The sequence below is a fragment of the Ostrinia nubilalis genome, chromosome 24, assembly GCF_963855985.1.
Source record: "Ostrinia nubilalis chromosome 24, ilOstNubi1.1, whole genome shotgun sequence".
NCBI lineage: Eukaryota > Metazoa > Arthropoda > Insecta > Lepidoptera > Crambidae > Ostrinia > Ostrinia nubilalis.
In genome coordinates this window covers 10,291,654-10,306,200 of record NC_087111.1, presented here as the reverse complement: position 1 = coordinate 10,306,200, position 14,547 = coordinate 10,291,654, and the positions used below count along the sequence as shown (strand labels likewise).

General features: G+C 45.0%; 1 protein-coding gene across 1 annotated transcript in view; it reads right to left on the bottom strand.

Annotated features, from left to right (window-relative positions):
* Positions 1–14,547, bottom strand: part of LOC135083783 (G protein-coupled receptor kinase 2) — a 156,484-nt gene that overhangs the window by 17,058 nt on the left and 124,879 nt on the right. The window contains exons 5-9 of the mRNA XM_063978532.1: positions 13,794–13,999; positions 12,922–13,111; positions 4,978–5,110; positions 2,936–3,071; positions 1,191–1,331 (exon numbers count right to left, since the gene is read on the bottom strand). Coding sequence (XP_063834602.1) covers positions 1,191–1,331; positions 2,936–3,071; positions 4,978–5,110; positions 12,922–13,111; positions 13,794–13,999 — 806 coding nt within the window. The remainder of the gene's footprint in view (positions 1–1,190; positions 1,332–2,935; positions 3,072–4,977; positions 5,111–12,921; positions 13,112–13,793; positions 14,000–14,547) is intronic.

The following is a 14,547-nucleotide window of genomic DNA, read 5'->3' as shown; positions in this document are numbered from 1 at the left end:
TCTAGCCCGAGACTTGGAGACCCCAAGTACTGACCTTGACCCGACGGTGAGACAACCGAAAGAGAAACAGTCTCTAGTCCAAGCGGTCTGCAAGTACAAGTACTGACCTTGACCAGGCGGTCGATCTCCTCTCGCTTGACCTTCTCCTTGCACCCCTATCATCTCGTACACGAGACAAGAGAAACAGTCTCTAGCCCGAGACTTGGAAACCCCAAGCACTGACCTTGACCCGACGGTGAGACAACCGAAAGAGAAACAGTCTCTAGTCCAAGCGGTCTGCTAGTACCTACAAGTACTGACCTTGACCCGGCGGTCGACCTCCTCCCGCTTGACCTTCTCCTTGCATCTCGATCATCTCGTACACGAGACAAGAGAAACAGTCTCTAGCCCGAGACTTGGAAACCCCAAGCACTGACCTTGACCCGACGGTGAGACAACCGAAAGAGAAACAGTCTCTAGTCCAAGCGGTCTGCTAGTACCTACAAGTACTGACCTTGACCCGGCGGTCGACCTCCTCCCGCTTGACCTTCTCCTTGCATCTCGATCATCTCGTACACGAGACAAGAGAAACAGTCTCTAGCCCGAGACTTGGAAACCCCAAGCACTGACCTTGACCCGACGGTGAGACAACCGAAAGAGAAACAGTCTCTAGTCCAAGCGGTCTGCTAGTACCTACAAGTACTGACCTTGACCCGGCGGTCGACCTCCTCCCGCTTGACCTTCTCCTTGCATCTCGATCATCTCGTACACGAGACAAGAGAAACAGTCTCTAGCCCGAGACTTGGAAACCCCAAGCACTGACCTTGACCCGACGGTGAGACAACCGAAAGAGAAACAGTCTCTAGTCCAAGCGGTCTGCAAGTACAAGTACTGACCTTGACCAGGCGGTCGATCTCCTCTCGCTTGACCTTCTCCTTGCACCCCTATCATCTCGTACACGAGACAAGAGAAACAGTCTCTAGCCCGAGACTTGGAAACCCCAAGCACTGACCTTGACCCGACGGTGAGACAACCGAAAGAGAAACAGTCTCTAGTCCAAGCGGTCTGCTAGTACCTACAAGTACTGACCTTGACCCGGCGGTCGACCTCCTCCCGCTTGACCTTCTCCTTGCATCTCGATCATCTCGTATACGAGACAACCGAAAGAAAAACAGTCTTAAGCCCGAGACTTGGAGACCCCAAGTACTGACCTTGACCCGGCGGTCGACCTCCTCCCGCTTGACCTTCTCCTTGCGCGCGCGGAAGGGCGCGCGGCCCTCGATCATCTCGTACACCAGGCAGCCGAACGAGAACCAGTCCGGACTGAACGTGTAGCGCTCGTTGTCTATGACCTGGAAACACATAGGCGACGGTTTTATAATGACCTGTCCTGTTTTAGTATAAAGCCTGGTCCGTGAGCACGTAGAATTTTGTCCAATGACCCCAAGCTGCCCATCCTTGTCACTCGCACGTAATTATATTGCTGTCGCGCTCGCACACTCACTGCGGGCGCGCGTCGCACAGTCGCGACAGCAATATAATTACGCGCGAGCGATAAGGATGGGTAGCTTGGGGTCATTGGACGGGATACTACGTGCTCACCGCGGACGGGATACTACGTGCGGACCAAGCTTTAACAACGATTACATTCCTAAGGAATAATGTTTAGTGGCGAAGCGAACACAGGTCAGCCGACTAGTGTGGTCCGGCGATTCGTGTTCAAACTTCGGAGCACTTCGAGCAGTTTGACTCAGGCGCCAAAACCCACAAAGGTCGAAAATCGGGCGAAACGAAGTGAAGGGTGTGTCTACTACACTGTCTACTTCCATAAACTTCGGCCATCCTCGCGCGTAGTGTGACGCTAGCAGGCTATCCCCTGCCCATTGTTGGTTGTCCAATGTCCCTTACGGAGTCTCCCCTGCACCCTGAGTGACGTCCCCTGCCTCTGCGGTTGTCCCCTGCCCCTTTGGCACGTTCCCTGCCCCCTGCGAGCAGTACCTTGGGGGTCATGTAGTGTAGATTGTAGCCCCGGCTCACATCCTGTGGATGGGAGCTGTGAATGGGAGCGTCCCCTGCCCCCCTGGTCTGTGTGTGAAAAGTTTTTCCCGTTCCCGCCGCATCCTCCCGTGTCGCCAGGATCTACAGCTTGCCTTGGCTCGTGTTTAAGCACGTACCTCGGGCGCCATGTATCCCACGCTGCCACCCTCCATAATATCTACGGCCAGCCCTAGGTCCGTGATGCGCCGTGGCCCAAGCTAGCAAGATATCCCCTGCCCAATGTGGTGCGTGTGGGTGTCCCTTGTCCCCTGTACCCTTTGGGTGTCCCCTGCCCCCATTTGGGATGTTCCCTGTACCCCATTTGGGGAGTCCCCTGTCGCCTGTGGTAGTACCTCGGGCGCCATGTAGCCGACGGTGCCGACGCGACCTCGCACGCTGCCGCCCTCTGGTACATCCACGGCCAGTCCCAGGTATAAGATGCAACTTGGCCCGTGCTGGCAGGATGTCCCCTGTCCCCTATGGGGCATTCCCTGCCCTCTTTAGAGCGAATCTCCCCTGTGGGTTGTCCCCTGTCCCCTGTGGTGTTCCCTATCCCCTGTGGTATCCACTGTCCCCTGTGGTGTCCCCTGTCCCCTGTGGTGCCCCCTGTCCCCTGTGGTGTCCCCTGTCCCCTGTGGTGCCACCTGTCCCCTGTGGTGTCCCCTGTCCCCTGTGGTGTCCCCTGTCCCCTGTGGTGTCCCCTGTCCCCTGTGGTGTCCCCTGTCCCCTGTGGTGTCCCCTGTCCCCTGTGGTGTCCCCTGTCCCCTGTGGTGTCCCCTGTCCCCTGTGGTGTCCCCTGTCCCCTGTGGTGTCCCCTGTCCCCTGTGGTGTCCCCTGTCCCCTGTGGTGTCCCCTGTCGTATCCCCTGTCCCCTGTGGTGTCCCCTGTCCCCTGTGGTATCCCCTGTCCCCTGCAGTACCTCGGGCGCCATGTAGCCGACAGTGCCGACGCGACCGCGCACGCTGCCGCCTTCTGGTACATCCACGGCCAGTCCCAGGTCTGAGATCCGCACGTGACCCGCGTCATCTAGTAAGATGTTCTCCGGCTTGCAGTCTCTGTGAAAGAGAATGGGATTTATTTTAATGGTAAGAAAGTAAATAGTAAGATGTCGATGTTTTTTATGCATAACAAGGCAGTTATTTGACCACGATCGCACCTGATGTTAAGTGGGATGCAGTCTAGGATGGTACATATCTGCCCTGTAAGTGCCTATTCACTCTCGCCTTGAAAACGCCCGGATTATAGTCTTCGGGAAAGACAGCAGCAGGCAGCGAATTCCAGTCCCTAGCTGTTCACATTATAAAAGAGTCATCGAAACGCTTAGTGCGAGCTGAGAAAAGTAGTAGAGCTTAGTGGAAAAAATACTGCTACTATCGTATTTAAAGGTAGTTAAGTCGATAATAAGCTGTTCCTCTGGGAATGATCAGTGCAGTGTGCACCACCAGAATAAAATACACGCGCGTTTTTCACACATTATATCCTTACTGAGCTGAGTGTCACTCCTCATGTGTCATTGTGTCAGTATACCTCTGTACCTGCCCAAGTACGATGTCATTCTTTTGCAGGTGGTCAAGCCCGCAGGTCTCTTGCATTGTGGCTTTGTAGTCGCCACCAGACATCTGGCAGTTGAGGCCTACAGCTGGATGTATCTTTACTGAGTTACGTGTGCAACGCTTAGTTGTTTGCCTACTTGTTTAGTAAACTTTACCTGTACACTATGCCAATCTTGTGCAATGGTCGAGCCCGCAGGCCACCTCCAGCCCCAGCCCGGTGCTTCTGTGTACTAAGATGTGTCTCTGCTACTGCTGAGCTTGTGTCATGGTATGCTTTGACTCCGTACTGTGCTATTTTAAGCCTTTAGAACCCCGTGTGCCTACTTATGTCTAGCTTATATACTTTACCTGTACACTATGCCCATCTTGTGCAGGTGGTCGAGCCCGCAGGCCACTTGGGCCGCGTAGAACCGCGTAGACTAGTTCCAGCCTGGTACTGAGCTACGTCTTTACTCAGCTGTCTCCTTACTGAGCTGTAAACTCCTCAACGAGCGTCTCCTTAACTGTTTCTCCTTACTAACCTATATAATAAGACTGAGCTATGAATGGTTACTCTGTACCTGTACACTATGCCCATCTTGTGCAGGTGGTCGAGCCCGCAGGCCACTTGGGCCGCGTAGAACCGCGTAGACTAGTTGCAACCTAGTACTGAGCTACGTCTTTACTCAGCTGTCTCCTTACTGAGCTGTAAACTCCTCAACGAGCGTCTCCTTAACTGTTTCTCCTTACTAACCTATATAATAAGACTGAGCTATGAATGGTTACTCTGTACCTGTACACTATGCCCATCTTGTGCAGGTGGTCGAGCCCGCAGGCCACTTGGGCCGCGTAGAACCGCGTAGACTAGTTGCAACCTAGTACTGAGCTACGTCTTTACTCAGCTGTCTCCTTACTGAGCTGTAAACTCCTCAACGAGCGTCTCCTTAACTGTTTCTCCTTACTAACCTATATAATAAGACTGAGCTATGAATGGTTACTCTGTACCTGTACACTATGCCCATCTTGTGCAGGTGGTCGAGCCCGCAGGCCACTTGGGCCGCGTAGAACCGCGTAGACTAGTTGCAACCTAGTACTGAGCTACGTCTTTACTCAGCTGTCTCCTTACTGAGCTGTAAACTCCTCAACGAGCGTCTCCTTAACTGTTTCTCCTTACTAACCTATATAATAAGACTGAGCTATGAATGGTTACTCTGTACCTGTACACTATGCCCATCTTGTGCAGGTGGTCGAGCCCGCAGGCCACTTGGGCCGCGTAGAACCGCGTAGACTAGTTGCAACCTAGTACTGAGCTACGTCTTTACTCAGCTGTCTCCTTACTGAGCTGTAAACTCCTCAACGAGCGTCTCCTTAACTGTTTCTCCTTACTAACCTATATAATAAGACTGAGCTATGAATGGTTACTCTGTACCTGTACACTATGCCCATCTTGTGCAGGTGGTCGAGCCCGCAGGCCACTTGGGCCGCGTAGAACCGCGCTCGCTCCAGCCCCAAGCCGGTGTCGGCGCCACACATGTTGTAGATGTGGAACTTTAGGTCGCCTCCTGGAGACAACATGAAGGTTTGATGAAAAATCATAACCCTCCTTCTGGCGCAGTCGGGTAAAATAATCCTATTTACTTTTTTCACAGACGTGAATGGTGATCAAGAGGTTGGCAGCTGTCTTGGTCAACAGATTAGTCATGTCATGCAACGAGGCAATGCTTCCAGTCTTTTGGGCCATGATTGACGGTGGAATTGATTGTCCAGCAATTTTAGATAGAGATAAAATCGCTACTGTAAAAAAATATTATAATTTTTTCCCGAAGAGGTAAGTCAAAGTCCCATCCATGATGTTTAATGATTGCAATTTTACTTTTAGCCAGACCAAATACCTACTTAGGAATACTTTAACAAAACTATGTAGTGAATTCAAAAGTTGGCATTTTTTCCCTTTACCTATTAAATATTTAATATAAACATTTAAAAATTTTGAGTCTCGAAGGTAAAGGAATAATTACACTTAATTTTCACGTCTTCACTGAGCAATTTTCACATGGTGACAGGAGTCGTCGTGTGGGCAGGCCGTATTCAGCTATCAAATACCAATCAAACCCTTTATTACGGTAAACGATGACGCTATAAATCCGGTTATAAGCTATATTTACGTCATTACGGACATTTATGTTCACGCACACAAATGTTTGTATTTTGTTTATTTCGGGAATTAAACCCACGTCCTTTGGTATAGTAGTGGTACGCAAACCAATAGGCAAGGCGTCAGTCATCGCCTTTTTATGCCTTAACTACTGAATTTCGAGATTTTACAGTTAAATTCCACCACGTCGTCCATCCACCCACAAAGTGGACGACGACATCGTAAAGGTAGCAGGAAGGCGCTGGGCGCAGGCCGCTACCAACCGGGCAGCATGGAAAGCATTGGGGGAGGCCTATGTTCAGCAGTGGACGTCCTATGGCTGAGATGATGATGATGATGACAGTTAGATTGGTTGAAGGACCAATACCTACACGCAAGCGAAGTCACGGGCAGACAGTAGCTAGTACAGATTTAACTCCTTTTGCAAAAAAGCAAGCTGCAAACAACTTTGTCCGACTAGACTTCCTTGCTATCTATTTCCGCGTCTGCCGCCGACGTATAAAAGGCCGGAAATCGAGCTTTTCAAATACGAAATCTGTCTGGATCAGCCTTTTCTCAGTAAGCAACTATTTTCTAGCAAAATACTTTTTACCCGACTACAGCGAAGCCAAAAGCAAAGGATATGATTTATTTATTTATGGATATAGTACACAGCACAATATCAGTTTAGGTTACAATATGTTTTTGTAAGATTTTGTAGGCCAATTATTAAAATTTTCTACATTACAGTCGGCCAACGAGAAGCGATACCAAATGTAAACAAACCCAATGTCATGGGTGAACCTTTACTTTATTCTTTGGGTGAACCCGTCTGACTTTGACATATTTTGGCGGGAGAACGAGACATTACGACAAATACACAAGATGGGAAGAGACAGAATATATTGTCAACTCGACCGTCGTATCGACCTTTTGTATCGCTGCTAGTTGGCCATACTTTAGAGCATTTCTATGTATGTTATGTAACAGGTAAAATGTACGTTTGGTTCGTGAAAGGGTGATGGTGATACACTAGAACATTTCATAGAGCGGCTAGTTGTTCTGTTACAAGTAAATACTCTAGTTTATACTCACCTTAAGGTGAACGCATACTTATCAAAGCTGAATGTGTCGATCGAGTCGAAAGAACGATTTTTTTGTAGATTACAGTTTTTAAACGTACCTACATTTTTAAGTATTCATTATTTTAACGTCCAAAAGTTTAACTTTATTCGAACTGTAGATATTAATCGCCCACACTCAGAACTTTAACTACAGTGTAAATCATAAAAACTTCTCCTTATCCATTTTATTAGCTCCATTTACAAGCTAAGTACCAACTACCAAGTCTGTTTTTCTTATTAAAACTTTTGACATAAAAAATAGTAATCTGACCCAGATAGGACTAACTTGGAGTTTGATTAAACTTAGTCCTAGAATTACGAATTCTAATTAATTCAACATTTGAAGTGACATACTATCTTAAGAAATAAATAAATGAGATAAGTTTATTTAATGAGTCACCCACGAGGCTATTTTTCATACGTGAAATTAATAGGTAGTTCGTATTTCTGACACCTAAGAATAAATATTACATTAAAATCTTACCATCAGATGAGAATGAGATTCAAACCAAGAGCTTAGTCGTTGTGGATAAAAAAAATATAACTTTGAATTATGTTTATAATAATATGTGTCCTAATATAAAATTGATTAGGAGGAGGCCTATGTTCCCAAGCGCAGCGTAGGACGTCTACCTTTAAGGTGGACCCACGACCTCATAAAGGTAGCAGGAAGGCGCTGGATGCAGGCCGCTTCCAACCGGTCATTATGGAAATATTTGAGGGAGGCCTATGTTCAACAGTGGACGTCCTATGGCTGAAATGATGATAATGTTCCTCAGTGGATATGATGTTGATGATGATTAAGACTTAGTAACAAAAGTCATTTATTCATCGTTAACATTTTTAAAACACTTTTAAATTTTGTTAGTAATTAACTATCGCAGTTATTTCACATTATCAGTGTGCGGGCACATAAAAACAATTATATTCGTTAGAATAACTCATTGACGTCAAACGAAATAAGTATTTAAGGTAAAATATTTTAGTTTCCCCGTGTGTTCAAACACACATTTATTTATAGACTAAAGGTAAAAACAATACTGATGTAGGTTGGCATTGTTGCAATTACTTACGTGTCAGGCGATAGGTAGATATTGTATTAACCTATCTGTGTGTAAATGTATTGAAATTTTCTTAATTTGTAACTTGGTAGTATGTAGTGGACCGACGATCTGATAAAGGTAGCAGGAAGGCGCTGGATGCAAGCCGCTACCAACCGTGCGAGAAATCATTGGGGGAGGCCTACGTTCAGCAGTGGACGTCCTGTGGCTGAAATGATGATTATGAAGTAACTTTTGTCATAAAATGTATCTAATAACACCTAAGTGGTAAAAAATAGAGAGATAGAGTTCTCTCTCGATCCATAACTTTGATCCCCAATCCCCTATGGCAGGGATGGCGAACATTTATGTATCAACGTGCCACTTTTCTGAAAAAAAAAAAAGTTTGATATAAGTAGTCATACTTGATGTCATCAAATAATACCTAATGCTATAAATGAGGAGTATAATAGTACAAGTGGCGCCACTGGCGAGTGACATTAACTGATGAGGGCAAAATACGATAGCCCTTATTTAAAACACATTATTTATTTTTTATTTTATAGTGAATTTTGTGATTGGCGGGCGTGCCCTAAATATTGCGGCGCGTGTAGGGCATGTAATATCGGAAGGTTTTCAATTCCGATATTGGATTCCGATATTAGATCTCAATATCGGAATTCCGATATTAATATCGGAATTGAGTTCATGTGCTATAAAATTAATATTTGGTTATATTCGTAAGAATTCTGGATTGTTTACAATAAAATAATGATTTTAATCAAAATCTTTAATTTGGTACAAAACAGCACTTCATAAAATTGAAGTATTTTAAAACCATTTTTACGTTATGGGTATCCATTGCATTTGGTTTTTTATGTGACAAGAGGCAAACGAGCAGACGGATCACCTGATAATGAATGGTTACTACTGGTAATGAGCCTATATGGACTAGCAAATAATTAAAGTGTTTTTGTAAAATTACAGGTATCAAACAAAATTTTACTCCTTCATTATATTACCCTGTTTTATGTTGGCGGAACGAATTTTAGAGTCATTCAAATCACGTGTTACAATAATTGTAAAGAGTGGTAAACTTAAATATGCTTGTAATTTGTTCTATCCATCATCATCATGTCAGCCATAGGACGTCCACTGCTGAACACAGGCTCCGATGCTGATTTTCATAATGGCCGGTTGGTGGCGGCCTACATCCAGCGCCTTCCTGCTACCTTTATGAAGTCGTCGGTCCACCTTGTGGTTATGAGTCCTACGCTGCGCTTTCCGGTACGTGGCCTCCACTTCAGAACCTTGCTGCCTCATCGTCCGTCTGTTTTGCGTACTAAGGCAGAACCGTTGGGAGACCTTATCACAATGCTCGAAGACCTTAATCGAGTTTCCCAACTGGTAGGCCTTCGGATGAATATGGAAAAAACGAAGCTTATGACGAAGGTCCATGTTGCTCCTTACCCAGTTCCGGTTAGGAGCTCGATTCTCGAGATTGTTGCCAAGTAAGTATGTCTATCTCGGACAAACGATCAGCTAGGTAGTTAGATGCAATTTCGAGAAAGAGGTAAATCGTCGAATACGAAGACGAAAGTCTTCAATTAGTGTGTGTTACCAGTGATGATATACGGCTCGAAAACGTGGCATTTGAATATAGGGCTCAACGTGCTATGGAGAGGGATAAGCTTGGTGTTTCTTTACGAGCTAATCAGAAATGAGGAGCTCCGTAAACTAACTAAGGTCGCTGACATAGCCCGACGGATTAGCAAGCTGAAGTGGCAATGGGCAGGGCACATAGTACGCAGAACTGACGGTCCATAGTCCAGTAAAATTAATGTTTGAAAGGCAAAAAAATTGATTTAGAACAATTTAAATTAACCATAAATAGTAAAGATATTAGAATATTTGCAGTGAAACAAAAAGTAATGGTGAGAGACATGAGAAAATCATTGGTCTTTGCCAATCATGTACTTTGGGCTTTGTGGCAGGTTGTGGTGAGTTTAAACGCTTTGTTTAAAATCTCAATAATAACTTTTATCTGATTCCGATATTACGATATTGGGTCGCTCAATATCGGAATTGAAATTTCGGATCTCGCAGTCCGAGATTCCGATATTACGAGATTCCGAGATTCCGATATTCATGCCCTAGGCGCGTGCCATCGATGGCACGCGTGCCATTGGTTCGCCATCCCTGCCCTATGGCTTAGGCTCGGTTCCCACCAAGACAGAGCGGAGCGGAAAATTGTTCTGAATAACCAATCAGATTTCCTAAACAATTGAAATCATATTTGTTAAACAAAACACATCTCCGCTTCGCTCGACTCCGCTCCGCTTTGGTGGATTAGGCAATCGAGAATGGATAGAATAGAGGCTCACCGATGTTCGCATATTTCTCTGTTAGCCTAAGCCTTAAAGGTTTAACACCAGGGTTAATATTGAGACCACAGTTTTTAAATCTTACAAAATGGAAGTCACAAAAACACCGCGTATTTTCTTTGCAAAATAAAAGTTCGGTGAAAAAAGAAATGTATAAATTGTCCTAATCGAATTAGTGGATTTATGGATTACCCTATACAAACTGTCTTAGCTGTTTATACAGGGTGTAAGTAAAGAGTAAGACAGGTTGACAAAGTCAAAAACTTAACGAACACTGATCCCACCATTTTAATTAAACTAGCTTCTTTCCGTCCGCCGTTTTTCTTACATCGGTTTTTCTTTTGTTTGTTGAGTATTTTTTTCTAGAAGCTATTCTCGAGTTTAACGCCAACATTACCCATGACCATGGTGGCCATACTGGCCATACTGATCACTTCAAGGAATTAAAATGATGAGATAATATTTGGCCCCACCAGCTTTGTTGAAGTTCAAAAATTACCAGGCCAGGCATTTATAAAATTTCATTTCTTCAACATTCTTATTGACCTACCTATTTTCAGAGCTTTAATTGAATGAAATGTTTCTTCACACGACTAATTCATAAAGTGGCGCCCAACGTGGTAGCAATTGTTAAAATTGGCACCATGAAGCGATGTTTGACTCTACGATAGCTTTATTCTATGTTCAGGTTTATATAAAGTTATTATGTCTAACCGGCTAAATTAACTTTTTGGCCAAACACTCAAGATCCGAACTCCATTTTGTGCGAACATTATAGGATGTTTGTGACGTCAAATGTCAGTGAGACTTCAGATTTGTATGCTTCACGTCATAATAATATGTCAAAATCACTCCTTCCGGGCCTCTCCCATATAGATGACCCACGCTGAACTGTCCCACCAAACTCAATGACAGGGGGGCGCTACCATCGTTCAACTATATGGTTTCCAACATGGCAAAAATCGGAACTAGCGATCCGGTATTGACGGTGGCGCCCCGTTGTTAATGTCATGCACAGGACAGTTCAGTATTTTGGAACTATACCTCAGGCAGACTCAATTATGTGCTAAAACTATAGATGGCTGATTTTACCATCTCTATTAATTATGGACTATGGCGGGGTCTCTTTATAGCAACACTGGCCAACACAAATAGAACTTCCATTGCTTCCTATTTTCTTCATTACATTAAGGCAGTGCGAAGTAGTAAACGTAAGCTTCTCCCCTACTTAACGTAAAGCCTTGTTTACACTAGTCGAGTAATTTATAGTAGCTAATCATCTGAACAGCAAATATTTAGTCAAGTAGGATACTAACCCCCTTACTAATAAAACTTACACGCTCGTTGAAAAGTGTTTTAAAGTGACGTTTAGTATGGAAATGTCATTTTAAAACATTGATCAACAACTGTGTATCTTTTTATTGGTAATGGGGTAAGTGCGCCTTCACATTTAGGCGACTTTAGCAGCGCGACTGTCGCGCTACTCGTAATTTCACACTATATGACAGCGCGGATGCGGCATTTTAGAAGGCTTCCGCTGCAGTCGCGCGGCTCCACGTTACTGCCGCACAACTTGCGACCTAATGTTAAGCCGCTCTAAATCATTTAGTCAAGCCAATCCATTTTATTGTATTTTGACAGGCGATTAGCACCCCCACCACACGTCTCTGCTCACTCGCTCACCGGCTAACCGAGTCCGAACCGGTCTATTTAGTCAAGTTCATTCTTGTAACTTCTTTTCTTATAACAATTACTCATTAAAACTCATAAAATCCATTTCCAAGTAGGCTTTTAAAAACACTTTCCAGTACTAACCCTACCACTGCTTCGGGACAATAAATGGGCCAGTGCTGCGAAGAAGTACAGTACTTATTGTAAACTGTACTCTATCAAAGTGCGAATGATTTTTTGGACAGTAACGAGTAGCTAAGTTACTAAAAGCGAGTTTCTCGACTAAGGGTGGATTCGACCAAACAAGAGTACTTAAATATTAATCTCAGAATAAATCGTCAGTTATTCTCGGATAAAAGTTTGGTCGAATCGGGCCTAAAAGCGAGTTACTCGACTAGTGCGAACAAGCCTTAACGTCGGTATCAAGTTCAACTCACAAATCGTGGGCGAGCCTCCCATGGCTTTACGACCTTCGCATCGTACAGATAAATGACCGGACTACTGCTTACACCACGCTTATAGTTCTCACAGCTTTGTAATTTGCAATAATGTACGATTTGGCGCAGAAAATACTAAAGCACATCTTTTAGATAGGTACTAAAATAGACGCAAGTAACCTAACAATACTCAATCATCATCATCATCATTTCAGCCACAGGATAGATTCTATCTTCTACTATATCAACGGCTATCAGCTCTACAATCTTTGTGCCCACTCCTGCTATTTAAGTTTGGCAATTCTGCGGGCTTTAGACACTTACAACACACACAACCATAGGCCACTCCCCATGTTTTTCAGATTGGGCGGATGTTAGCGGCCTGCATCCAGCGCTTTTCTGCAACCTTTATGGGTCTTCTGTCCACACAGAGTTGCTTCGCTTGCAGGTACGTGGTCTTCATTCCAGAAACTTGCTGCTCGACCATCAGTTCTGCGTGCTGTGCCCTTGGGTCTCGCCACTTCAGCTAGCTAATCCTTAAAAATAACCTGGAAAGAAATACATTTATAGCTTCGCCACTCACCGTTCATAATAGTGAGCACGAGACAGAGCGCGTCCTTGGTCTCGTAAGCGTAGGCCAGGTTGACCACGAATCTTGAATTGATCCGCTGGAGGATCTGTTTCTCGATCAGCACCATGGCTTCCCCCTTGCGCTTCTTTATGCGTTTCTTTTCGAGTTTCTTGCAGGCGTACATTTTACCCGTTGCTCGGACCTGGAAATGAGAGGTCTTGATCAGTAGGAGAATACGCACCGAGTGTCGTGTATTGCCCAAGAGTGCACTTTGCTACTGAAGTTCCCGGATTTATGGAAATCCTTTGCCTTGAAGATATGACCTCCTACCGATATAATACCTTATAGGAATTAATGACAGTCATCCTCAATATAACTACGACGCACCGAGCACATCAGCACACCGTATATCATTTACACAGCAATATTAATTATCTCACAACTTCTCTCGTAGTTACCGGCAGATGAATCTGTCACAAGATGTCGAATTTCAAAAATGGATTCGAACAGCCGGTACAGTTACTGGCTGCGACAACAGTCAACTACTTCTAATGTAGACACGAAAATACAGTCCATAGCACATCAACAGATTCTTGTAGCAAAGTAACACCCATTAACACGCAGTACAATGCTCTGCTATGCGTTGATCAGCACTCACCTGACAAGCGCACACCTCCCCAAACCCGCCTTTCCCTAACACCCGGTACATCCGGAACGTATGCTGGGTGACCGGCTGCGCCTCCAGCCATTTCCACTGCAGGTACCAGTGGAAGTAAAGTCGACAACACACCAGGCTGTTCATATTTTTGCAAAAGAGCACCTATTGCACACGCAGTAAGGAAGCATCTTCTGCAACCACTCTATACATTAGGAGTTGTACTGACCTGGCAAGCGCACACCTCCCCGAACCCGCCTTTCCCTAACACCCGGTACATCCGGAACGTATGCTGGGTGACCGGCTGCGCCTCCAGCCATTTCCACTGCAGATACCGGTGGAAGTACATGGACCGTTCGAACTCCGCGAACGGGAGCCCCGCCAGGAAGTTCTTGACGCATCTGATGCATTCTGCGAATATGTCTTTGGAGCCGCCTGTGGACAAAGTTGACTGTGATTAAAGACGGATCTTTTGTATAAAGCAAAGATACTCCACAGTGCAGGCAGTACGCAGAACTGACGGCCGATGGGGCAACAAGGTTCTGGAGTGGAGGCCATTAGGTGGACCGACGATCTCATAAAAGTATCAGGAAGGCGCTGGATGCAGGCCGCTGCCAACCGGCCGTTGTGGAAATAATTGGAGGAGGTCTATGTTCAGCAATAACGTCCTATGGCTGAAATGATGATGAAAGATACTCCATTTTGGGACGAAATTAAAGCATTTATTTGTAAAAATTAAGATCAGACTAACTTTAATTACTGAAATCAAAAGCAAAATACTATTTACCCTCTACTACCACAAGGGTTTTCGGAAAGTAACGTCTGAGATCATTAATTACTTTCAAAGGCACCCGTTTGATAGCCCTCCGCAGATTTTATAACTAGGACCATAATATAATGGAGCTATGACACAAAGTTACATAAAAGACGCTTTTATTGTGCTCCGCTGAGTTTCTGAGGGCACAAAGGCGTGATTTTATTAT